We start from the raw sequence: 27,892 nt of genomic DNA on the forward strand, positions 1-27,892 counted from the left end.
GCAACGACTGAACTGTTATCTGCTTAGATTTCACAAGGAGGAACATTTCTTTCAATGACATTGTGATCCAGCATTACGATATCACAGATCTGGTATATTTTTAAAGCAGGTTTGATCCAGCTCAAAGCTTTGAAACAGTGGTTGTGCTGACCCTCCATGGGCACTGATAGCAACATGAATACTGAAATGTGGCCTGTGGCTGTAGGCACATGTTAGCAGCACCAACAGATGGACAAAATCCATTCTGTTATAATAAAACAAATTTTAAAGAGTTAGATCTGGCAGAAATAGCTCCATTGCAGGTTTCCACTGTTCACAGTGTATATATCTGAGAAACTTGTATTGAATCACGCTGAAGGGAAGCTGGGACGGATGAAATATATTTGTCTCTTGAGCATTCTGAAAGCTTTATTTTTCATGTATTTTGTCATCAGCACAATCTGACCTCGGCAGATGGATGATCCCTGACTGAAGCAGTGAACCCTTCCAAACAAAAACACAGATAAGTATACTAAACTGCTAGGATGGAACAGAAAAAAAGAAAAAAACATCATAAATGAATATACAGGCACTCTGCTATTTTTACATTTTATTGAAATCAGTGAAAAAGGTGCTAGTGGAAACACTTTACAATAAAGTTCATTATTTAACATTATTTAACTACATTAGTTAACATGAACCAATAATTAACAATACTTCTACAGCATTAATTAATCTGAGTTAAAGGCACAATATGTAACTTTTTTGCTTTAAAAATAGCAAAAATCAGTTTTTAAACAATTTTAGTTGTGTACTTACATTATCCCGACTGTTTCCAACAACTTTCAAACTAGGAGAAATTTTAATTTAATTCGAAGACACGGGACGTTTCTTTATTTCCGTTTTGTCGCAGTCAATGGCGTCATATCCGCGTTGTCCCTGGTTTCCGCTCGTGCTGCCATGGTAACCAGAGTTATGAACCAGAGCCCTCTGATAGTAACCAAGACGACAGACGTGGACCACTGTAGTTCGCAATGTCTATCTGCACGCTGTTGTTGTTTCGTTCAAACATTATGGACCATGGCAAGCAGACTTTGGATAAAAAAGGAGAACTAAAACGAGAATCAATATCAGCGCGGTGTTTTCGAGATGCCGAGAGCTCCCATAGACAGTATATAAACGAGAGCTCCACGTCCGAGACTTCGACCGCTCCTACGTTACTTTATTAAACAGGTGAGCACATTTACATAAAACGAATCAATGTTATATAGTTCAACAATGATAAAATGTCAGAATATGATCTGTATGTTATTCTAATGTTGATCTAGTTTACTGCTAGTCTCATACAGACAGACTAACACATACATTTCAACACATTCAAATGCAGTTTAGTGTGCTAGTGTAATGTTAGACCAAGTGAAACAGCGCTGCGTTACCTCACAAGTTTAATTTGTTTAATAAACTGACCTGTGAGTAGTAATTCTGCGTGTAGTTCGGTAGAATGAAATGTCCGGATTCCTTTTATATCCGCGGGACTCGCGTCGCGTTTGGAGCTGATAGCTGTCTCTTAGCAATCCCGAACTGCTTCATATCACAGTCATGATAAAAGCATCGATGTATTCAGTCATCCATAAACATTATTAGATCGGTCGGCTTGACGTTGACGACAAGATCCATAATTCTTAGCAAATGTTGCGTCATCAAACTACGCCTTTGTTATTGTAAATAGGTTAGCGACCCCTAGTGGAGAAAAAATCCCATACTGTACGTTTAATATTAATTTCAACATTTACTAATACGTTATTAAAATCAAAGGTTGTATTTGTTAACATTAGTTAATGCACTGTGAACTAACATGAACAAACAATGAACAGCTGGATTTTTATTAACTAACATTAACAAAGATTAATAAATACTGTAACAAATGTATTGCTCATTGTTAATGTTAATAATACATTAACTAATGTTAATTAATTAACCTTATTGTAAAGTGTTACCGTGCTAGTTTTTAGGCTTATTTCAATAAAATTGAACATAAATGAATGACATATATTCAAAACATTTTCTGCTATTTTCACAGCATTTGAAGCTTAAATCTATGATTACAGAGACTGTAACATTAGCAATGAGGTGTTGTCACTGCATTTATGCCTACACTGAAGCAGAGACCTTGGAGAGTGGCATTTAAGAGAGATATTGAAGGGAAAAGAGGAGAAACCACACTGACATTGCTGACATAAATTTGTGTTTTTGAGTGTTTTACTTTGGCTATTATAATGTTCTCAGCTTGTGTATGATGAGTGACTGGAAATGGTTCTTTCATGTCAGACCCCTGCTGATGTAACTGAATATCATAATGTAGCCACATTATGGTGTGACTATAATTGGATTCACTCAAGGTAACAGAAAATGACATTAAAGAGATGAAATTTTTACTTTTGATGTGATCGTTTCAGAATGAATACCAGAATAGAAATTTGAGTTTTGCTTTCTGGGTTTGAGTCAAATTATAATTTTTGTTATGGTTTGATTGGGGTTTTTTTGTCTGGTCCACCTAATGTTGCAGCAAAACAAGCACGTTTTTTTGCAGTTACGCTTGGTGATGTTATTGGCACTGAAATTACATACTTTAATTAGAAAAAAATTGTTACGATTATGATTGCTGGTTGGGTTACATGCCATATCAAATCTTTTCCATTTTCCATCTGCTTTTAAGAAAACTAAGATTATGCCCTGTGTCAGTCCTTTTTTCCCCGAGAGAGATTCAGGTAAATTATTTATTTGCTGTGTAAATTTCAATCTACTAAAATACACAGCGTCCCCTCTGAGCCTTAGTGTCTGTCAAACCCCAGACACATTGAAGAACCGTTCTGCTTTTGCCTTCTGGTAAGCATTGAAGCAAATGCTAACACCAAAACACATTTTTCTTAAAAAATGTAAGAATTTTTACGAATTTTTATCTTTCACAGATTATTTGTTCACCACAAGATTAATAATGTGTGTGTAAAGTAAATAGGGTAAATTCTGATTTCATGCCGTTTAAATATAATAGAAATATGCTGTCACAAAACTGCAATGTAAATGTACAGTTTAAGTTTAAGTTTATTTAAAATTGTTGATTGTGAACAGACAACAATGGAAAATGGTCCCAAATGTTAAAAAAATACATATAACATCAAGCTTGTTTAAATGTGGATACAAAAATATTCATTATGTGTTACACATGACTGTAAAGAATTTGGGTCATGCTGCTTGTAAATTTATGGTTTGAAATGTACCTTATGTTGCCTGTGTAGCATGCGGTATGGACAGATATTACTCACTTTCACAGCACATATACACAGTTAATATACACAACATCCAGTTATTCTGCTTTGCGCTGACATATTAAGCTTCACCAATTTAATACAACAAACAGTGTATCATTCCAAAACCAGACACAGCCTGTACAGCGCAACTGAATAAAATAGGCACCTTTTCCTATATGCACTTCACAAAATTCACAAAGTCAGCTAACTTAGTGATATTTGTTCTTTTATACATTGAAAAATTACATTTTATTCAACTTGAACATATTTTTATAAGAATATACATTCTTTATTGTGAAAGATGAGAGGTAATCTGGCTAATCACACATTTAAAATAAAAAAAAATAAGTAATCAGACAATGCTGGGCAGTGATTTGAGGCTTAAACATATATATTTTACTATAACCTTTGCGAGACATCCCATCTGTAGCATTAAAATTAATTTACTGTACATTCCCTTTATATATTATCAGATGTGACTGTACATAATTATTTTACACTCCACTGGAAACAAAAACATGTGAAAACCAATCCACACTGAACTACCTTGATGTGGCACTGACCCAGTTTGAGTCGCTTTTCCGAGACTTCACGGGCCTTGATCTGGCTGCAAGTCCATCCCAATGAGTAAAACTGTGAGACAAGAGCATTGGTGTGACAGGACGTCCTGCTTTTTTCATTTCCCTTTAGCTTTTTCACAAACACCAAAATTCTTCTAGTTGAACAAGCATTGCAAGTTGCTACTGAAACCAAAGGACCTGAAAATCTATTTTGTGCCACAGTACAATGGAGATGGTAAGTTTACAGATGCCACATCAATAGCAATAGTGCAAACACTTGAATACCACTTCCATTGTTAGCATGAATTGGTCGATGTGTATTATTTCTTAAGATTAATAATAAGCAATGTCAAAGTCCATGACAGTTTTATCAAGCTCCAACAGGAGCCGTTCTTGTGGGAACATTGATGTCACAATGGATAGTTTGTTCTTTGCACAAAAGGATTTGACATTAGGTCATAAAGTCGTCATGTCACATGGCACATTGACAGTAAAATAAGCATGCACACTGAATGTTGACACTGCTGGGATGACTGATCTGGAATGATAGTGCAGAGAAGGGCATTCGGCTTCCAAACGTACCTACACGCACACAGATCTGAAAAAATTGTTTAAAAAAAATGAACAACATGTTTCGAAGAAACATGACATTTGGTCTCTACAGTGTATCTCCATATATTGGATATTCAACAATCCACTTTTGGTTGCCTTTTTGTTTCTTTTTTTCATTTTTTAACTTTCCTCACAAGCAAAAATATTTAAGAGCAGCCCGGGTAGAGAATCCCTAACCTCTTTTTCCTACAGCGTATCATCATTCATTCTTGATGATGCTGTTGCATCTGTGTCCCTGCAGAGCCAAGTTGGCACAAAATGACGGAAAAGGTCTAGAACTACAATATCTCTGCTCTCCAGAAGATCACCGCGGCTTTATTTACAGGATTTATGTGTTGCAGAAGGTGATCCGATATTGAGTGGTTCTCACAAGAATCTTGCTATGACTTCTATGGCATTAAATTGCGCTATATTCAGCAAAAATGTAAGGTTTAGTAGCTCATACCTCCAAAGAATTATATGTAGGAACTAAGACAAATTCAGAACTATTTCAGTAGAACATCGTCATGGCCTCTCACAAGTCTCATTCTGGTGTGATGATACCACATCATTGTAGATGCTAGGTTAGACTGTGATGGAGGTTTCGTCCTGACACGCAGAGGCACGGCGAGTCTTGGGGCTGCAGCGGGTCAGCATGGAGATCTGCGTGCTGAAGTTGTTGCCGTTGCTGCCCATGGATGGGTGCTGGTATTTGGTGTCGGGACCCAGGAATCTTTCAAGGTGCCATCGTCTCCATTTCCTCTTGATCTCACCTTGGACCTGAGAGGCAGACAAGATCCAATCCAATCAATTGGTGATGGATAAGTTGCAGTTATGCTCTACAGTTTTACATTAAAAAGCCACATTAAGGTAGTAAAATTAGTTGAAAATGCTGTTTTTTGCAACATAGGCTCACTGGAAGTATGTGACTCTGGCAACATTCCTGCAAAAACTGAAATACGTTGTTTTTTTCAGCTGACACAAGAGGCGCTATAAGCGATATAATTTTTTTCTCCATTGCGCATGCGGGTTTCTTAAAAAGCATATGAAGTAATAAACATGCCTGTGTAAATATTTTTGCTAAATGATATTGCAGTTTCAAAGTGAAATCTCTAGTGGGTGATGGTAAATATTGTGTTCAATTCCCTCCAAAACAGTTAAACATGACTGTGGTAACATTTATGTATGTTGGTTAAAGGTACAATATGTAAGAATTTTGTATCAAAATATCCAAAAACAACTTGCACAGTGTTATATATTTCAGTTGTGTACTTCCATTATCCTAAATGTTTCCAAGAATTTGTAAATTCAGAGAAATGCACAATTTTAAAAAGTGCCCGTCACTTGTCCGTCACCCTGTTCACTTGTCGCCTGTCAATGACGTAATATCTGCGTTATCCCTGGTTTCCGCTTGTACTGCCATAGTAACCATGGCGACAGACGTGGACAACTGCGCAGTGCGTAGCGTCTAGCGACACGCTGTTGTTGTTTCGTTCAAACATTATGGACCATGGCAAGCAAACTTTGGGACAAAAGGAGAACTAAAACGAGGATCAATATCAGCGTGGTGTTTTCGAGATGCCGAGAGCTCCACGTCCGCGACTGACTTGGACTTGACAGAGCTTCACGACTTGACAGAGAAGCCACTCTTGCATGTACTTTATTAGACAGGTGAGCAAATGTACATAAAACAAATCAATGTTTTATAGCTCAACATGATGAAATGTTAGAATATGATCAGTATGTTATTCTAATGTTGATCTAGCTTACTGCTAGTCTCATATAGGCAAGGCAAGGCAATATATAGCACATTTCATACACTATGGCAATTCAAAGTGCTTTACAGAAAGGAATTCAAATAATCACAAAATAAAAGCAAGGAAAATTAAAACAGTTATAAAAGAAATTAAAAGAGATATATAATACAGTTATACAATTAATTAAAAGAGTAAAAAGATGATACATAGTAAACTTCTCATCTGGCAAAACGTCTCGGTTACGTATGGTAACCCTCGTTCCCCGAGGAGGGATCGGAGATGTAAGTCAAGACTGATGATTGGGGATGAATGAGCCTATCTACTTAGTAAATTAAACGAGCCAATGTACACTGGCATGCGATAATTGCACCAGCTGCTGTGTGTCGCATCCTTGTTTTTCCGCTGAGGAGGCGGACCTGTGACTTGGCCGTACAGCGAAAGTTCAGTGGCGAGGGGATTTACGCCTCCATTCTCTCCTCGGGGAACAAGGGTTACCATATGTAACCGAGACGTTCTTCTTTGTCAGTCACTACTACGTAAGTCAAGACTGACAAATGGGGATATCTACCTTGAGCTAGCTTGAGCCTCCTGGCCTGACCGCAGTGTTAGGCATAAAGTAGGAGCTCTAAGCAGAGAAGGTCAGTCACTGCTGATCCGCAAGACCCACTCAGTGTGACTTGGATAACCCTGAGAAAGCGTGCCCTTGGGGAAGGGAACGCTGCAGAAGCCACATCCTACCCCGGAGGGAGGCACTATGACGGTTACACATATGGACTAGCCAAGCAGGGTAGTACAACATATGGCAGTCTTTGGGGTGGTTCCAGACTAATTATAGGGGGGAAAGAACACCAGCAGAGACAACAGAGCGGGCTCTGTCGAGGGAAAGACACACGCTTGTCTGCAGAGGAGCTGATCGTGGAGGAATACACATATGGGGTCGCCGCAGGGACCACTACATATGGACACCCAGCCTATCACAGGTTCCACAATGCATACGAGTGTAGGCCTGGCATCAGATGCTCCGCAACGTCTGACTGCCGCAGGGGTGACAGAGGAACTCACAGGGTTAGCCATTTCTGGGGCACACTACTGGAGCAAATAGACGCACGTATCCGGCCCATGGGGGCGGGAGTGGCGTTGCAAGCCAACACTAAGAACGGGTCCTTCGCGCTACTGGCCACTGGGGGGGAGTGTACGGGAAGATACCGGCTCTACACGGAGGCTATAGAATCTAGCGAACGTGTTAGGTGTCGCCCAGCCCGCAGCTCTACATATATCTGTCAGCGAGTCGCCTTGAGCCAGCGCCCAGGAGGAAGCAACACTTCTAGTTGAGTGTGCTCGCAATCCGAACGGGCAAGGCACGCCTTGGGCTTCGTAAGCCAAGGCGATGACATCCACTATCCAGTGGGCCATCCTCTGCTTGGACACAGCCTTTCCCTTCTGCTGACCTCCGTAACAGACGAAGAGCTGATCTGAGGTCCTGAAGCTTTGCGTTCTGTCCACGTATAACTGCAAAGAGCGGACGGGACAGACTAGGGCTGGGTCTGCCTCCTCCGCAGGTAGCTCTTGCAGGTTCATTACCTGGTCCTTGAAGGGAGTGGTAGGAACCTTGGGCACGTATCCAGGCCGGGGTTTCAGGACAACGTGAGAGTTGGCTGGCCCGAATTCTAGGCACGATTCGTTGACCAAAAATCCTTGCAGGTCCCCTACCCTCTTGATGGAAGCCAGAGCAGTCAGGAGCACTGTCTTTAGTGACAGGATCTTTAACTCAGCTGACTGCAGTGGTTCAAAGGGAGGTCTCTGCAGTGCACTCAGCACTCTTGGAGGCTCTGCGGGTAGCGTTATAGAAGAGTGAGGGGCCCGAGGAGACTGGCTCAGCGGGTTACCTCTCACTGTGATCCTCAGGTCACCAAGGCTATTAACCGAAGTAGACCTCTTCTGCTTGGCAGAAGAAGCGCTAGATCGGGGAATAAGCAAAGGGGCTCCACCTCTTTCGAGGTAACGGAGTCTCGACCGTAACGCCACTATGGTCATGTTTTTCCGCAATGGGAACATGAGTCATCCATGAGTCATCCATTTCAGCGTGCCTATAGCCCAAGCACGTGATACAGCAATCATGCCCGTCAGCCGGAGTCAAACATTGGCCGCATCCAGAAACACACGATCTGAATGACATCTTGAAAAAGACGCAGACAGACCGTGTTAGCTCTTTCAGAAGTGCTCTGAGGTGCTGAAACGCACAGCGAGATAGCTGCGGCTACACACCAGGAATGCAACCTAGTGTGAGCACTCACTCTCAACTTCATGCCCACCGAACCAACAAAGCTGTGAATGCTGTTTATGCTCTTTGAAGAAAGACGCGGAGAGATCACGACCCTCGCTGTCCGCACCGTCACACCAACACCAGGAATCAGAGATTCTTCTCAGCAGAGACTCGAAGAAGTAGATCTTTGCAGGAGACAGGAACAGCATACAGTACACCATCTGGCTCCGAAGCGAAAGACAAAGATGTGACGCATCGCATGCCAATGTACATTGGCTTGTTTAGTTTCACTCGAAGTAGATAGGCTCGCAAGCGATCCCCATTCGTCAGTCTTGACTTACGTAGTAGTACGAAGTAGTGACTGACAAAGGGGAACACCGGTGTATCATATTTTTCACAACTCCCAGTTTTACTCTGAGATTTTCCCATGGTGATTACACTGTGTCTGTGGTGTTCTTTTGGCGCGCCTAAGAAATCTATTGGATGTCTCTGATGGACCTGATTTTCCCCTAATCGGACAGGAGAAAAATTACATATTGTAGCTTTAAGCACAGAAGTTCGGAAATGAAATGTCCGGTGAATGGCTCTAAAAGGTTGATGCTCTGTCATGTTTGAAAATAACATACCACCTACACTAAACCCTACTCCAATCTAACTGATAGTGAGAGAATAAACAAATTGCTGAAGCAACCATGCCATTTTAAAATTCTAAAATTATTTTATTGTGATCGTATTTGTAGGTACTTGTAGAACCTAAGCTTGCCACATCACAAGTGCAGTGCTGTACCAGGTGAGCTACCGTTTACTACACAGTGTTTCCCCTATAAATTTTTCCAGCAGCGGTGCTGTTACGTGCCGGAGGTTGTTACCAAGCCGCTCGCGGGGGGTCCGGGGGAATGCACCCCCGGAAGATTTTTTTTTTGAATAACCCCTTAAACCATGACTTCTGGCAAGTTTTGTGGATAGAAATTGACATTTTGAGACATACATTTTGAGGCTGAAATGTAAGAAAGGGGCACTATGTAAAAAATAAAAATAATATATATATATATATATATATATATATATATATATATATATTACGGCTGGGAATCGATTAAAAAAATAACTAATTAATCGCACAATTTGCTGTGATTAATCGCAATTAATTGCATTTCCTCCAAACTTGTAATCATCAATATTTAAATGCAGAATCACTAATTAAATTAAACACACAAAAAAGGGGGAAAAAAGAAAAATGTCCACACAAATTGGACAGAAAATAGCCCTATATTAAAATATAAAACATCAATATATTATTCTTCATTTAGTTCTATGCAACATACTCAGATTTAACAGATTTATTTTTTGACTAATTATCAAAATAAAGTATAGTCATACAAAGCTATTATTACCAGAGCATGTGATCAGAGCAGGTAATTTTAACATGCATGGCTACCAGCTCAGCAAACAGAAGTCTACTACTTAGAAATTATTTGAGCATACTTTGCTTTTCCAGTGCATGATCGGTACATGATTGGAGCGTTTGGGCCGTTAACCACAGAGCAGAACGCGCAGCGCAAACACGGAGTGGAACATTGAGCAGAGAGCGCAGTGCGCCGACACACACACGGAACCGAGAGCGCGGCGCAAACACGGAGCGGAAAAGACTCGCACGTGAAGTTACTAAAACAAGCTGCGCGAGAATGAAACCTGATCGCCGAACACGGAGGGCCGGGACGGCATATTTTAGACAGTAAAAAAATGGACACAGCGACCCCATAGACTTCAACGGAGAAAAGTTCGTGCCGCATTCTCCTTTGCACAAGCGCTTGCTCGCTCTCCCGTGGCGTCTGTCGTTGCTATGCCAACCATGAACAGAGTCGCGCCTGAAAACCTTTTGATCTGTCCATGCTGAAAACGTGCGCGCCGCGTCACTTCTATTATAAGCGCGCTTGCCGCGCGCCCACATTTGAAATATTTGCATGTGAACGTGAATGTGAACGGCCCCTTTTATGGCAACGTGTGTAAGTGAATGTCGTGATATTATATTGATCATATGAAGATTTTGCAGCGGCGCTGAAAATCCAGCGGCGGCGCTGCGCCGCTGCTTAATACATTGTAGGGGAAACACTGCTACATCAGAAAAGCTGGTTATGCACTATGGTAAAAATGTTTTAAATTCATAACATAATATTGTGCAAGGAGCCGTGCAAAAATTAATCTTTATTGATCAATTATCTGCCCTGTAATTATAATCATAATTTGTGTGAAAAGGGAAAAAAATTAGTTGGTGTTTTACTGCCTCTAATGCTTATTTCACCTGAAAAGTGTGGCGAAAAGTACCCTGATAGGTTTTCTAGAAATGTAGCAGAGTCACATACAGTTGTAATTGAAATGTATAGACTTTCAGCTGTTTGCAATGAACAAATCAAACAAAAGTGGTTTCCCCAAATTCAACTTACCTGGTGCTAGAGCCTGCACCTGTGACCTTTTTATTAATCTGTACAAGAAGCCCCAAGACGCTATGAACATCAATGCATAAATCAAAGTAATAGGCCACCTCTGCTGGTACATCTAGAGCTATTTACAGCCTGTGTGAGCTAACATAATACAAACCAATTACAGGCTTCCAGGGTTTGAGCTTTTAGCTTTAGAGAAATTAAATAAAACTTTAATATACTGTAGGAAGTGGCTTCTTATCAGTTGTTAATGAATGCACCTAAACATTTCCATCCATCCATATATCCTTTCATCCATCCATCCATCCATCCATCCATCCATCTGTCTTACCTCTCCATTCAGAAAACAGTAGAGTACAGCAACCACAAAACCCTGTTAAAACAAATGAAAACAACTTACTCGTACGTCACTGTAGGTACAGTGTAGGCATTGCAAGGCCATTCATTCAAAGCATTACACACAGGAATGACAATGTGCTACATGTCTAGAGAATCCCATTTCCCACCAGACTGTAAATGACTGTGGCCTAAAAATATAGGTTGGTGAATCCTGAAGCAGACAAAAGCATATTTATATAATAAGGGGGGCAGATCCTTCATGAATTCATGCCAGTTATTCTGGTGGCTCTACCTAAGAAACTTATAATTGGGGCACTTCTTTTGTCCCCAGAGCTATATATATATATATCTTTTAAATCTATGATTATCTTTTTTTATCAAAAAGTAAAATAAGAGTAAATCATTTTAATATATTTAGTGTATAAAAATAAATATTTTTCACCACCATAATTTCCAACACATAATGTCATTAAACACAATACATCATTTGAGATGTGGAGGAAATGTCCATGATCTTAAATTAATGAGAGTGTGAAAAGTGTTTTTAGGAGAGTTTATTTTCTAAACATCCACAGGGTAAAAAAGCCAAACACCCAATTATGCCATTAAAAAACAACAGCCAATAGCTAAAGTGTGTGAGACAGAGATGCTTTTCGGAGACTGTTAGAGGACCCCTGAGCAGTTCTACCAGACATCATTAAACTATTCTGCTATTTGAACAACAGTCCAAACCATTAGCCTGAGAGCATTTCCTGTCACTTGGGACTATATATTGATATTTGGGCTCTACTTTTTTTTCCTTTTCTTTTTTTCAAAGATAGTTTGAGTGATTAAATCCTCAGACGTACCTGAAATGACCCAAGAATGAGGTCAAACACAAGCCTTAGTTCAGTTTTTATGTTCTCTGGAATGAAAGCGAATATGATGAAGTTTATCCCAAAGAGTGGAATCAACAAAAGTGTGGATTTTGCCAGCCTCCTATAGAAAAGAAGGGGGGAAAAACAAAACAAAAAGCATTATGCGAGACTTTGTTGTCATTCATAACCTGCACTCAGCGCGGGTCTGAGAATGATATTATTACCAGGTTATATCGAAAAGCATATTACTGGAATAACAACATTAATGACGCTGGGTAGAAAATTGCAGGTGCTTAAGAACTGCATCTTGTTTTCTGCGAACTGCACAGTGCAGAGTTACTCAAGGACAAAGGACATTAAATCATCCGAACAATGGCAGAGAGAGCCACTGACATTTTAGATGATGAGATTGAAGTGCAGTCGGTTCTCACTCGCTGCTGGAGAGACCAGCTAAAATATACCCATATTTTATGCCCATGTAAAAATTACATAAACTAAAACGCTTCTCATGTACCTCCCATCCTCACCCGTCTGAAAAGACCAGAATAGCTGATCTACAGCAGAAGTTGTGCTTTAGATGCTGATGTCCCCATCAGACTTCATAACTATCTTAACCAACAAGACTCTTGTGGCCAATCGGCTTTTGTTTTCTGATGGTCTTGCTGGTCAGCCTCAGGCTGGTTTAAAAGCTAGACCAGCACTTATCCACTTTAACCAATCTTGGCCAGCATTTAAAGGGATAGTTAACCCAAAAATGAATATCTGGTCATCATTTATTCATTTTCAAGCTTCAAAAGGGATGCAAAAACACCATAAACATAAAGTGAAAGTAGTCATATGACTCATTTGTTATATTCCAAAGTCATACTATACCTGTAAGGAAAAGACTGAAATTTAAGTCGCTATCTTCACCTTTGCTGCAGTTCTCGAGTCTTATTCACATTTTTTCAAGATGTCTCACAGTCTCACAGAAGAAAGTAAGTCAAATTGGTTTGGAATGATGTGAGGGTGAATAATTACGACAGAATTTTCATTTTGATGTGAACTATCCATTTTTATCCCCTTTAAATTTCAAGCTGGTCTTCTCAGCAGGGTGAGGAGATTGAAGAGAACAAAGAACAGAATGACTCTTATTTTACAGCAAAAACCTGTTTGAATGGAGTCCGAAATACTTACGAATATTGGTTTGATTCATTTCTCCCAATGTCAGGACAGTTGATCTTCTGCCGCAGTATCCGGATGATACAAATGAACAGGATAAAGTTCATCTGTTGTTGGTGGAAAAACAAAATAACAAAATAGTGGGTGTTGTTTATTTTTGCTTCATGTCATGATTCAGCAAAGATTGCTGAAACCACTGAGGGCCGGGGTCATAAAGCCAATGGTCCCGAAGCACAGTGTTCATTATTACTCTCTCGAAGAAAGCAGGGAACAAAGTCTATTAGCAAAGGTACAGAATAAAACTACCTCATTAAGATGGCAGCGAGGCAGATAACATTAACTCTAGGTAGACAAGATGGCCTGTAATAAGAATTTTTACTTTCTGACTAGCAAAAACACGCAATAACTGTGCAATAGGCATGTCTGAGTGGAGGAAGACAAGAAGTGCCTGTTTTCCAGCCTAAAATAGCAAATCCCAGACGCTATAAATAAATCGCCATAAACATTTGATTTGATTGACAGATCTCTCTCAAGCGCTTCTCTCTTTCCTTTAAATCTCTTAAAAGAAAAGCCAAGAGGGGCTTTTAAGAGCGTTTTTCACACCTTTCAGCAACTTATTGATATTTCATGTATAATGTAAATCCCTGGAGGGAAACATTCCCTGGCACATTGGTCAACGGGTTTTGTGTGTTACTTAAATCTTAACACTCAGCACTAAGGCAAATCATTATATTGTAAGGTTATAAACAAGCAAGGGGGGGAAAAACTGTAAAAAAGCCAGAACACAAAGTAAAACCCATGAGAGATTGACTGCTATGAAGTTTTCACAATAATTATTAGAAGCTTGCTCACAGATGTATGTGTATCTAATCATTTTTGATATCTGAGAGCTTTCAATAATTATTACACGGGAAATTATATTAATTATGTGGAGCCAGGTTGACCCATGGATTTGTAGGGCCCTAATAAAGATCATGGAAAGGTGCCTTTTCTTTTAGGAGAAAGAAAAAACATACAAAATATACACAAAAAAAATAAATAAATAATAATAATTAAAAATAATATAAAAAGAGACAGTACTATATAAAATATGAAAGACTGAAAATATATAGAAAATATAAAAATAAAAGCATTAAAAAAAGATTGAAAAGAGAACGCATTAAAACTACAAAAAGAATGAAAATATAAAAAACAAAAAAAACTTTTTAGAAAGTAAAAAGAACACTAAAATATATAATACTAAATAGAATGAAAAATATGGGGGAAAATATAAAAATAAAAGCGATTAAAAAGTACAAATATGCAAAAGAGGAAGCAATCTAGAAATAATTAATATTTAAAATATTAAAATATATAAAAATTACAAAAATATAAAATACGAATGAATTTTTATATAATATAGAATATATTTATAGAAAGGGCATCTCACCAGAATTGAAGCTAATATCGGGGTTTTGATAATCCACCAGAATGGGTCGGAATTTTCGATTATATCCCAGCATCTGAAAAAAATAAAAAAATAAAAAATAAAAATGGCATACAAATGTCATGTATACATTTTTGCTTGCATTATTTTATGTCTTGATTTTTACATAAAATCATTTAAGCCTTTGACTGATGTGTTTATCTTACCCCTCATCTTTGAAGTAAGCCTTGGCAAAGCTCCAAGCCATGATGAAAATCGCTGGGCCTCCTGCAGCGAGATAAAATAGAGTGTAAATTCAGTCAGTCGCTTTATCATAATCAGTATGTCAAAGGTTAACAAAAGTGTGAGTAAAAAGGTTAATAAAAATGCACATGAATACTATGACACCTACCCCAACCAATCAGAATGTACCACCAGAAGTACTTCCTCTCTGAGAAGAAGGAGACGGCCAACAGAGCATGAAGATACAGACCTTCCACTAGGAGCCAGAAGAAGCTTGCCATAATGCAATACTGGAAAAAGACAATCACAGCTTTGCAGCCAACCTGAAAATCAGCCCAAAAAAAATGAAAATGTGAAAATGGCTTTGAAGAAGTCATTCACACCCTTGAGTGCTCATCTTTTAGGTGCACCCTGATATTTACCACGAGGATAACAACAAATTGTAAAACGTCCGTGCTGCAGTGCAACTACAGAATATGCTTATTATATGTCACAATGATCATTTCAGATATCTCGTTATAAAGAAATCCACTCTTCATTCAATAGCTTCCAAATCATTCATAAAGTACATTGAGTGATAAACTTTACTGGCAAATTAAATTAAATTGAAATAAAGCAGATACACTCTTAAAAAAAGGATCCAAAATGGGTTTTTCACAGCGTTGCCACAGAAAAAAACATTTTTGGTTTGCCAAAGAACCCTTCATTGAACAGTAATTAAAATAACCTTTTGTGTGTGTGTGTGTGTGAAGAACATTTTAAAAATCTAACCTTTCTTTTTAACCTTTCTTCACTATAAAAAACACATTTTAGACACAACACAACAAGGACATTTTAATGGACAATTTCTGACTGTTTACAGAGTTAAACATTACATGGTTGAAGCATGTAAGTGTATAAATGTCTGATAGCCTTAATTAGCAAATATTATTACACCACACTACTGTATTTATCAATATTCCAATAGCAGTATTATAATACTAAAAAATGGAAGTTATTTTCTCATAACAGAGTTTTGGAAACTTATTGTGCTCGACAAGGCCAATGCAATTGTAAGCATAATGAAAATTTTTTAAAGAATGTAACAAGAACAATTTACATTTACAATATATTTATTTATAAAGAAAAGCATTGACAGTGAAAGTTCAATTCAGGGTAGAAAGAAAATTCAATTTAGGGTAGAAACCCAGTTTGTATTATAAAGAAGAATGGAGACATGCAACTGGCTGATATTCAAATGAAAGGATTTTTTTTTTTTTTTTAAATGTTCTTTTTCAATTGTATTTTTTTTCTCATAAAGATAACGTCCCCCCAAAACAAGAACAAATAAACTCACGTAACTAATCTAATTTAAACAGCCACTTTGATTATTTTCCTCCAATAAACATAGATACAAAATGAGATTCTGTTTATCTGATTTGAAGCATGAATGCATGTCAAAATAAAAAAACAAATTATTTACAACAATTTGCATATTTAAGTATATTAATATACGTTTAAATATGTTATGCACGTTTAAGAAGTTCAAAGTAAAGGAAGTTTTTGATGTTAAATTTGCACAGGGGAAAAAATATATACATTTGTAATTTCTCACAAACCCTAATTGATGTAGGTAATTATTTATGTCATGTATTTCCTAGATAGTGCTCCCCTTTTTGGGTTCCTCTCACTTCCAGAGAAATTGAAGCGCTGCTAATAGGCTTTCATGAAAGCAGTGGTTCTGTTTGGGCAGTACCGGTGGGAGGTAGAGAGGAGTTTGTTGCATGAGGACAGCGAGACATGGCAGGCAGACTGCAGGAAGACTATAAACAAATAACTGTGAGACAAACACAATGGAATGAAATCAGACAGGAGGGTGTAAGTGGTTGAAGGCAAAAAGCAAAAAGCAAAGATACAGCATCATGCTGAAAATGCCATGTCCTCAAGCTCAAGAGCAGAATTAATTAATAAGGCCTCCTAACTTCTGAGTCTTCAATATCAACAAAACCAGCAGGGCAGAGCAGAACGATTAAAGGACAAATCCAGTGAAAAATGAACCTAGGGGTAATTAACACATGGTTACTGAGTCGATCGTTCCCTGCGATGCGTTTTCATGAAAATCGAATGTATAGAGTTTTATCTCTAAAAACAGATTAGCTCATAACACTAGTATATGGGGCACAGAGTAATTAAAAGTAAATCGCTAGTTAATACTGTCTGTACACTTACAAAGTTCTCAATGCTTCGTTTTGCATGTAGGGACCCTCATTATGCTACCGTGTTAGTGTGAGGCTATTTTGAGCCTTGTTAGTGGTATTAACTAGCGATTTACTTTTACTTACTCTGTGCCCCATATACTAGTGTTATGAGCTAATCTGTTTTTAGAGATAAAACTCTATACATTCGATTTTCATGAAAACGCATCGCAGGGAACGATCGACTCGGTAACCATGTGTTAATTACCCCTAGGTTAATTTTTCACTGGATTTGTCCTTTAAGGCAGGGAGCAGGACACGACATGAATGTTTGATTATCGACAACGAACTGGCTCAGGACTGCAAACACAATGGCTGCATCCGAAATCGCATACTCTCTCGAGTAGGTACTTATTTAAAATACGTAATTACTCCACAACCGCTAAAAAAAACGTATGTTCTATATAGTATGAATGTAATCTGGACGTTCTACGTTCACCATGCTGTCATTATCAAGTGACCTATCAGCATCGCTTCACTGACATCGTATGCACACTTCAAAATCTCGCCGGAAGTAGTAGGTCATCTGGGAATATAGTATAGTAGGGAAGAATGCGATTTCGGATGCAGCCAAGGAGAATAAATAAGAGAGGAAATGAGGAGGGTAATGAGGGAGAGTAGGTGGGGCAAATAAACCAATGATCAGGTAACAAGGGCGGGGGTTAACCTTTTGAGTGATACAGTCCCATATATGGGATTCTTATTTCTGTGCCCCTGAGAGTACGGTCCCACATATGGGATTTAGAATGAACAGTGACGTAACTGCCAGATTCAAACTGTGCTTTCGTGCATTGGCTGGCGCTGAGCCAGAGACGGACGCGCTCAGCACTTGTCATATATCACAACTGTTTGAATTGTTTAATTCAAAATGTTTAATTTAGGTTTCAGGCATTTAAATACACATAATCACTAGTAAAACAATACATTTGGAGTTTTTAAAATACACACTGATGTCTATGGAAGCAGCAATAACAATCTAGTGTCTAGTGTAAGTCTAGTGTAAGTACTATAAAGTTTACTCTATTCTTTTCCCAGTTCACTGGCCACTTTCTTACATGTATTTTGGGAGAAACTAATGAATTTTCATGTTGTAAATCCAACTGACAGGACTCTCAAACAAACATGGCGGCGCCCATCTCACGTTATAGATCAAGATCAAGATTATTTGTAAAGGTTTTTAAACGACAAAACACACTCACTTACCCGTATTTGAGAATCGGAATATCAGATAGTTGTTTAAATGGCAAGCAAGTATGTGAATATTTTGAATAAAAAAGGAAAAATAATATAAAAGCGATACATCTATCATACAGTAGCTAAGTTTCCATCCACTTGTCAATCGAATTATCTGAAGTTCGGTAAAAAAACTCATGCGAATAAAGCTGGTGAAAGTGTGTTTCGTGTTTTATTAAAGCGAATAAAAACCTGTGCGTAATGACGTCACATGCTGTTTTGCGATCAAATTGGTATATTGAATTGATTTGAGACATTTTAAGGTGTTTCCATTCATTTTCGCACTGAATCGCACAACATTCAAGCAAACATTTGCGAACAAATAACGAACATTTATACAAATAACGTTTCCATCAGCGTTTATCGCATAAGCCGTATATCGATCAAGATAAAATCCGATGAGACCGATCGTATTTCATTTGAGTCGATATTCATGAAATTCAATCGAATTTTCCTGTTTCCATAAGGCATTTTTCATTCGATATCACTTAATTCGGATAAAAACGTGTGGATGGAAACATAGCTTGTGTTATTGTGGCTGCATGGAATCACGTGACAAGCGTGACGCGTCGCCATGGAAACATTAAGGGGGAACGTTCTAAAATAACGGTCGCCTTCAAAAAACTCACTCTGGGGGGTCAGTTAGAATATTTTAAACTTACGCGTGAAAGGGTTAAGAGAAGACAGGAGAACACATGGCACACAGAAACAAACATGACAAGCCAGGTACTCACACAAAACATGACAAAAACAAGAGCCAGTGAAAACAGTGAAAACAATCACAAGCCATGTGCTCAAACAAAACATGACACGAACACGCAGCCAATGAGAGCACTCACTGACTGTGTGCCTGCACAAAACATGACATGAAAGCCAATGAAAAACACAAGCCGCGTGCTATACAGAACAAGACAACACAAGAACCTCTGGCCAATTGAAATATAAACCAGGCATACTACAAAAACACACAAGAGCGCAAGACGAGTGAATAAACCTTCAACCCGTGCGCTTACAAGAAGAGACTAAACATGGAGCATGAATGTCCAAACCCAAACACTGAACCAAAACCGAACTAAACAGAAGTGCTGGGATCTGAACACCATGCTCCGCACATACAACATATCAGCGGGACAAAAGAGCGTACAGTATGAACTTGAATTTGCACAATCACAATGACAAGATAATAGGAGTGTCAGAGCTCTGTCACCAAACCAAAAATAAATAAACTGAAGTGACAGAACCCTGACATGTGGTGCTACACAACAGTTTGAACACCATTAATGAACTGTGATGTTCATATCAGTGAAACTACAATAAACTAAGGATGTGCAAGATGGTTAGTTCAGGTGAGTTTCAAGTTGGAGTCGAAAAGAAAGAATTTAAAAGTAATACATTTCATTTAATTAATTTCTCTTTCCTTGCAATGTACATACACTATTGTTCAAAAGTTTGGGGTAAGATGTATTTTTTTAAAGGCAAAATTCAGCAAGGATGCATTAAATTTATCAAAAGTGACAGTAAAGTCATTTATAATGTTACAAAAGATTTCATTTCAAATAAATGCTGTTCATTTCATCTTTATTGATCAAAGAATCCTGAAAAAAAGTATCACGGTTTCCACAAAAATATTAAGCAACAAAACTGTTTTCAACATTGCTAATAATAAGAAGAAATGTTTCTTAAGCACCAAATTAACATATTAGAATGATTTCTGAAAGATCATGTGACACTGAATACTGAAGTAATGATGTGGAAAATTCCGCTTTGACATCACAGGAATAAATTACATTTTAAATTATATTAAAATAGAACATTTTAAATGGTAATAATATTTCACATGACAATATTATTGTTTTACTGTATTTTTGATTTTTTTTTTTACTTCTTTCAATCTTATCAACCTCAAACCTTAACAGTAGTGTGTTCAAGAAAAATAATTTAATTTGTATTGTGTTTTCTATCCAAGGTGTTCTGGGCAGCATTTTTGTTAATTTAGTAAAAAGGTTAACTTCCTACAAACTATATATTTTAATTATTTATTTTGAAATGCATACATACTTTAATTTTGGAAACATTGTTTTATATCACCAAAAATAAAACCGGTCCAAAAGATTGACAGGTCTGGTTCAGACACCCACCTTGATTTTGAAAATGTGTAGTTTTATACATAACAATAAAACTCTCAGTCTTTCTAAAAATACGTCTTTGAGCTCTGTGATCTGAGATCATAGAAAGATTCACACATTTGTTCCTCTCTGCAACACTCTCAAAATGAGAGTGCATGCCTTACAGGCAGAAGAAAAAAACTGGGTGGATGAAGCAATCGACAGTTTAGACAGCAGAAGGCTCTGAATGATGCTTTCTCCTTTTGGGCTTGCAAAATGAGGCAGCGCAGGATGAATGGATCCAGCTCGTAGTTCTAATGCACACATATCATCCCAAATTACTCTGAGAGCCGCAAACCTCTTGCTCAGGGCACGCGCTCCCTGAAATAGATAGAAAGCTTTTTCGCCGCAGGCTCAACCACACAAATAGCTAACAAACACCTTCTGCTGAGCTGAACCTCTCAACTGCCTTTTATAATGCATTTATTATGTATCATGCATAAAACCACTGCGTCTAATACTTTTCATAACACTGTTTTCTGGCAATCAGTCATTCTGCCATTCCCCATGGGCCTACTGTTATTTAAAGGTGAGAATAACGTTAACAAGGCAGCTTGACACATAACCTAGCTGTGAATATTCACTGATTCCACAGTAGATTAGTTATTTTGTGTGCAGAAAGTCTTTAAAAGAGAGAGATGAAAGCCAGTGATCACTATGAATTTTCGTACATACAGATTTATGTCAAGAGATGGCTATTATTATTATTTTTGGCCCTAAAATAATAATATGGTAGACGTTTTGTGACTTAGGTAGAAATAGTTATCATAGAAATTTGCATTTGACATTTTGTTCCACAGAAAAAAGTCATATAAGCCTGGAGCGACCTGTGAAAAGAGCGACTCGATTTGGACTGTCCACATTTAAACATGTGCATCCTTTCTGCCACAGTGTTTCAGACCATTTCAGACCTTTTTATTATTTTTTTTACTTACAAAAAAGTATTTTTAAAGATGCAAATAATATTTTGGGAAGTTGCATTTAAAATCCACTTGCCTTAAAAATCTGAGTCGTCAAATGCTCAGTTTGAAAGAGTATTAAACTTCTGAAGATTTCACAAACGGCCTTGATGTATTGTACATTTCTGCTCAAACTGCAGACATTGAAAGACACCAGATCTGAAAACTGGACACGTGTTACAGCAGGACACACCACTTTAGAAGCAAACTCACTCCACACACTGTGATAAGGAGCCACGTTTTCATTGAGAGGTTTATGCTCCTTTGTCAAGTTCAATCGATAGTCAACTCAACAGCTGAGTCATCTCAGAAAACGTCCTTCGCTATTACTAGCAGTCAGGCGATAATGATTGCCACGACAATGCTAAATATTGTAAAACTGATTCAACTCATTTTTTTTAGATTATTCAACTAAACAGCTAAAACCAGCATGAATTGCTCCAGATTGGTTTAGGCTGGTCTGGTGCAGGTCTAGGTGGAAATAGGCAACATTTATTTGACCAGTTTTGCTGTTTTACTTGCATGGTCTAATTTTAATTTTGTCACTGTCACTCTTTTACCTGCTTTTTTTTTTTTTTTACTACTTTTGCTGTTTTACTTGCATGGTCCAATTTTAATTTGGTCACGGACACTCTTTTATCTGCTTTTTACTATTTTTACTACTTTTGCTGTTTTACTTTTATGATCTATTTTTAATTTGGGCACTGACACTGTTTTACATGCTTTTTGCTATTTTTACTGGCATGGTCTAATTTTAATTTTGACACTCTTGTATCTGCTTTTTTACTACTTTTGCTGTTTTTCTTGCATGGTCTAATTTTAATTTAGTAACGGACACTCTTTTACCTGCTTTTTACTATTTTTACTTGACTGGTCTATTTAATTTTGACACTGTTCCTCTTTTACCTGATTTTTTACTACTTTTGCTGTTTTCCTAGCATGGTCCAATTTTAATTTGGTCACGGACACTCTTTTACCTGCTTTTTACTATTTTTACTACTTTTGCTGTTTTACTTATGGTCTATTTTTAATTTGGGCACTGACACTGTTTTACATGCTTTTTGCTATTTTTACTGGCATGGTCTAATTTTAATTTTGACACTCTTGTATCTGCTTTTTTACTACTTTTGCTGTTTTTCTTGCATGGTCTAATTTTAATTTAGTAACGGACACTCTTTTACCTGCTTTTTACTATTTTTACTTGACTGGTCTATTTAATTTTGACACTGTTCCTCTTTCACCTGATTTTTTACTAATTTAGCTGTTTTACTTGCATGGTCTAATTTTAATTTAGTCACTGTCACTCTTTTACCTGCTTTTTACTATTTTTACTAGGTTTGCTGTTTTACTTGGATAATCTGAGACTATCTCTTTTATCTGTTATCACAAATTTCTGTTGGTTATTGGTTTAAGCTAAACCTAGCTTGTGAGGTTAGTCAACTAGCTTTGGTCCTGGGTGAGTTTCTGGAAATGTTACTGGTTAAACTAGACAAGAAGCTTAGTGGGACTCTAGCAAACCAGTTAACATAGGCTTGTCAGCACAGTAGTGTAAAACTAACACACAAGAAATACCCTATGGTGTCAGTGTAAAAAATCACCCAAACTTCACATCACATCTTGTTATTTTGCAGTTTTGAAAGAAAAATCTGTGAAATTGAATTGGCTTGAGGGGCTACAACAATAACAGTGGGAGTATGCGCCATCCAGAATGACTGGAACAAGCATTTTGGCAAGCTGGTTCAAACAGAGGTCACTAACAGCAATAAATTCAGCAGCGAGTGTGAAGTTATGCCCACGGATGTTTAGTAGCAGACATAACAGTCGAGAGGCCCAAGACACTTCTGTTAACACACCACGAGACCCGAGAGTATGAAAAAAATGTAAACGTAATCAGCTGGGATAGACTATATTTACTCTGATTACTAACAATGCTAGATGAATACTTGGTTTGCTGTGTGTGGATCTCACACAGTTTGCTAATAGAAACTATTACAGACTGCTGAGGGATCCATGAGAAAATAAATAAACATAGCCTACTGTGCAATAATGAACTTACAGAGCCAGTGGAGCAGTTGTCAGACTCTTGAACAACATCATACAGCACCGCATCTTTGACGAAGACAGCAACGGCTTTCAAAATGAAGGACACGAACAGATGCATGTGGATGTAGTTACGCGTGCAGTGGAGTTTCCTGAGGGAATACAAGGAATGCAATCAGCCACACTTATTGAATCTAAAATATGTTAAGCCTGACTGAGAAGTCCCCTGCCCCCTAATTACATCCCATCCTTGGAACTAATAACGGAAAGAAATGACAGCTAATTACACTACAAATGAAATCCTAATTGAGCTTTCTGGTCCTTGAAAGGGGTTTGTTAAACAGGTAATTTGTTGCATTGTGTTGTCCATTTCACGCACATTTCTACTTACCGTAAACATGGGAATTCACTAAATCTGATTTAAAATTCAAGGTTATAGCTGCTCATTTAATGTCCAACATGCTAATTTAATATTATCAAGCTATGGCGCGCAGTCAAAATACTAACCACAATGCATCTACACTATGGAACAAAGTAAGTAATATGGGTTTGGAGGAATATAAGAGTGAGTAAATGATGCTATTCTTTTAAGAGTACATTACCTGCATAGACATGCAATCTAATATCCCAGAACACCCTGAACATTTAGCTTATTATTATTAAGCTTATTGGCTCAAGTCTTTCGGTAACACTTTAAGGTCTCATTTGTTAACATGAACTAACCATGCACAATATGTATTTACTGCATTTCTTAAAGCTGCAGTCTGTAGTTTTTCCTCTTTGTCGTCATCTCTGTTCAAAATCTGCAAATGCAGTTATTCACGGAATTATCAACTCTGTGGGTTGTGCCTCGGCACGGCACAGTGCGGTCACCGCGCCGGTGTGGATACTGTCATTCGGAATCACAGACTCTACTTTTTGGAAGTGTGACCAACATAAGAATTTTAACCAGAAAATGTCATCTGAACAAGTAAGTATCATCCACTTTTGTTCTGACCAACTAAGGGAAAAAAAGCATTGAAGTAAATCGCACTGATTAAATCTAACGATCGCTTATCATATCACGTCAAACCGTGCAAATTATACTTTGTTCTCAAATTGTTAATGTTGTAACAACATCAGCAGTCTCTTTTTTCTCCGAAGTCCGAAGTCTTTTGCATTTTACAACGGGTGAATCTCCAGTTGTCACTGGTGATTGTCGTTTGAACCTTTCTGGATCCGCCATCAAATTGATAAGTTTATATTAAGTGCTGTGAGAAAAAGCTATACTGCCCTACAAAGGCAAAAGACCTTAACTCACCAGAGTGTGAAACTGAGAAAAATGACTTTAAAGTTTTTTTGTTGTCCAGCCAATTGTATGATAGGTAGGACACTGAAAATTTGCCAAGTAGTTGTCATAATGAATATATTTATCTACATTAAAAAAAATTGAGCTCAAACTTGACCTTTGACCCTTATTCGGAAGTTACTGCATTCTGCCTTTGCATTATCTGCAAAACAATAATGGCTCATACAAAGGCAAAGTACCTTAACTTCTAATTTATTGACCATTTTGACTTTTATCACTCTATAAAAACATTTCTATGATAACAATGATAGTCTTAAAATAACATTTAGTGAGTTCTGTTTAGAAGGCTTAATATTACATCAATAGAATATTATAAAATAAAAAATAATGAGAAGGCTACTGTACTGGATCGTTTTAAAACTTTATCGGTGTTCTTAATTTAAGTAAAAAAACACTAAAGAAGAAGTTAAAGTAAACTTTCACAAATATTTCTTACATTTGAAAGATTTGATTTGACACACACACACACACACACACACACACACACAGAGGCCTCTGTTTTCTGACGTGCTCTCTGCTTGCCGTTGCGGATTGAGGAACGCGCTGATTAGCCGGTTTCATATGTTGTGTGTGTAAAGATAAGCGCCAGTAAATTTAAAGTATATGCTTAACGGCCCAAAAACCAGGACATTTTCATCACTTTATAAATTTTTAAAAAAAAACAGCCACGACGGCCAGGACAAGACGTGAAACCATGACATGTCCTGGGAAAACAGGACGTTTGGGTCACCCTAATTTTAACTGTTTAACCGGACGTCTGCCTACTAATAGCCTACCTACAGCGACACTTAAAATGTCAACCTCCGGACAACTTGCACTTTGATAGATTAGGTTAGCCAGCCGGCACATGATGGATTTAAACAATGGATTGTCTTCTCAGTGGATGTCGTTTTCCATGGATTTTGAGTTTGACCATGTTAAAAAAAAAGGTAAGCTGCAATCTAAGTTATATCTGCTGGGTTTGTTTGTTTGCGTGGTAATGTTTTCTCCTCCCCTTACTTATCGTGAGGCGTCCCCAACCCACTCGCGTTGTTTTCAATTACATATAGGCATTAACATTACACCGTAACTTTAGCGCGGCAAAAATTTAACGTTGGTAAAACAAAGGCAGAGTGCCTTAACTCCAACTGTAACTTGATTCCAGCATTCTAGAGTGCAGCGGAACAAAGCTAAAAGACCGTAACTGATGTTAAGGGCTTCTGCCTTTGCATTCCCTCTGCTTTTGGAAGTTATGACAAAAACAACATCTTATTTTTAGCAGAAAAGAACAAAATTGACTCAAGATATTTTTCCACATGATAAAACTGATGTGCATTGTTCCAAAAATGGCAATAACTAATTTTGACAAAAATTGAAGTTAAGGTCTTTTGCCTTTGCACGGCAGTATAAATCTCCACCTCCAACATCCTCACACGCAATATAGCCAACTAGCCGAGACACCTTCTTTATGTGTACAGATGTGACGTAATGACATGCTTGAATGTCCCGCGGAAATCCACAGTACCACTGGAATTAAAAACATTATTACAAGCTTACCGTTTTGAATCGAACTAAGACAAGCAGATAATTTCGAACACTGGCTGGTTATGTGCTCAAAAATCTATTTTGGATAATTTTTAACCCAAAAAAGTTACGGAATGCATCTTTAATGTTAGTTAATGCAAATGTTAATGTTCATGTTAGTTCAGAGCATTAACTGCAATGTTAACAGATATAACTTTTGAACTAGTATCAATAAATTAATACATTGTGTTAAATGTATTAGTAAATCCTGAGATTAACCAAGATTAATAAATAGATTTAGATTAAATGTAGTAGAAGTATTGTTAGTTCATGTTAACTAATATGTAGTTAGTGAATGAGTTAAACAGTAAAACAGTAGTTTATGAAACCTTATCGTAAAGTGTTACCAGTCTTTCTTTTGTCAACCAACTTCATCATTGAAGAGTCTGTTTATATTGAAATTCCTTGAATTTGTCTTTTGTCTGGTTTGTGACTTGTGGACTATTGGATTTTAATTTGTCATTGGTGATGTCTTACTTCAATTTGTTACAATTATGTGTCCAGTAAGATGAATTCTAAATAATGTGTGGAAAAGTTACTATTGATTACTCCATGAAATCCAATTGTTTTGTTCCTGTGGCAAGAGCCTGCTGAGATGGGCCAAACATATTATACATTGCAGCAGGTCGAAATCAATGAATCTCGCTTTTGTGGTCACTGCAGCATCCAGTCCCAGGCTTTTTTTCATGGGCTTTTTTGAGTTTTGCCCAAAAGTTTAGTCCAAATACATTGGACTAATCAATTGGATAACTTATGTTTAGTTTAGTAAAATAAAAAAAATATTTTTTTAACAGTGTATGGACAATAACATTAAAATAAAGATTCAAAATCACATGTGAACCAGTGATGAAGCGTTGGTTTTTATACAAGTTGCAGTATTTCATTGCATAACATTGCAGTTCTCCCTAACTGACTATAACTTTAGATTCATTTGAGTTAAAGGTCAAATCAGTGTGTTTCCTTTAACCTAGCACTCACACGCAGGCATGATGTCTCTGGTTTGCTCATTTCACATGCTGTGATCTGACACTATCAGCACGATTTTACGGACACATGGGTCTATGTTGTGTCTCTAGTGTGTGGCCATCTGCAGGATAACCTTGCATTATACAACTGACAGGTTTAGACCCTACAAAACTTTTTTTACCAAGTGTTTCTTGGTAAAGGAACAATTTAATTAGACCACAGACTGTGTTTCCACCAACCAATGACAACTTGTGACCTGAGTCACTCAATGGAGTGGGAGCAAGTGTTCAAACCGGCAATAATAACCTGAGGTGTGATCAGGTCTTCAGCCCCTGTCAGCCCCTGAAATCCCACACCAGACTGATATAGTCTCAGTTAAGACCGCTAAAGCCTGCAGCTCGAGTGCAGATAGTGTTAAGAGATGGGATTAGGACTGATTACTTTGCTCCAGAGCTGAACATGAGCAGCTTTACTGCTCTG

General features: G+C 37.7%; 1 protein-coding gene across 1 annotated transcript in view; it reads right to left on the bottom strand.

The window, feature by feature from the left end:
* Window positions 1–3,064: 3,064 nt before the first annotated feature.
* Window positions 3,065–27,892, bottom strand: part of vipr1b (vasoactive intestinal peptide receptor 1b) — a 64,493-nt gene continuing 39,665 nt past the window's right edge. Inside the window, exons 6-13 of the mRNA XM_084102535.1 lie at window positions 23,552–23,687; window positions 15,074–15,227; window positions 14,889–14,949; window positions 14,686–14,758; window positions 13,272–13,363; window positions 12,087–12,216; window positions 11,231–11,272; window positions 3,065–5,218 (exon numbers count right to left, since the gene is read on the bottom strand). Coding sequence (XP_083958661.1) covers window positions 5,024–5,218; window positions 11,231–11,272; window positions 12,087–12,216; window positions 13,272–13,363; window positions 14,686–14,758; window positions 14,889–14,949; window positions 15,074–15,227; window positions 23,552–23,687 — 883 coding nt within the window. The 3' untranslated portion in view covers window positions 3,065–5,023. The remainder of the gene's footprint in view (window positions 5,219–11,230; window positions 11,273–12,086; window positions 12,217–13,271; window positions 13,364–14,685; window positions 14,759–14,888; window positions 14,950–15,073; window positions 15,228–23,551; window positions 23,688–27,892) is intronic.

This window comes from Abramis brama, assembly GCF_963993115.1.
Source record: "Abramis brama genome assembly, chromosome: 24".
NCBI lineage: Eukaryota > Metazoa > Chordata > Actinopteri > Cypriniformes > Leuciscidae > Abramis > Abramis brama.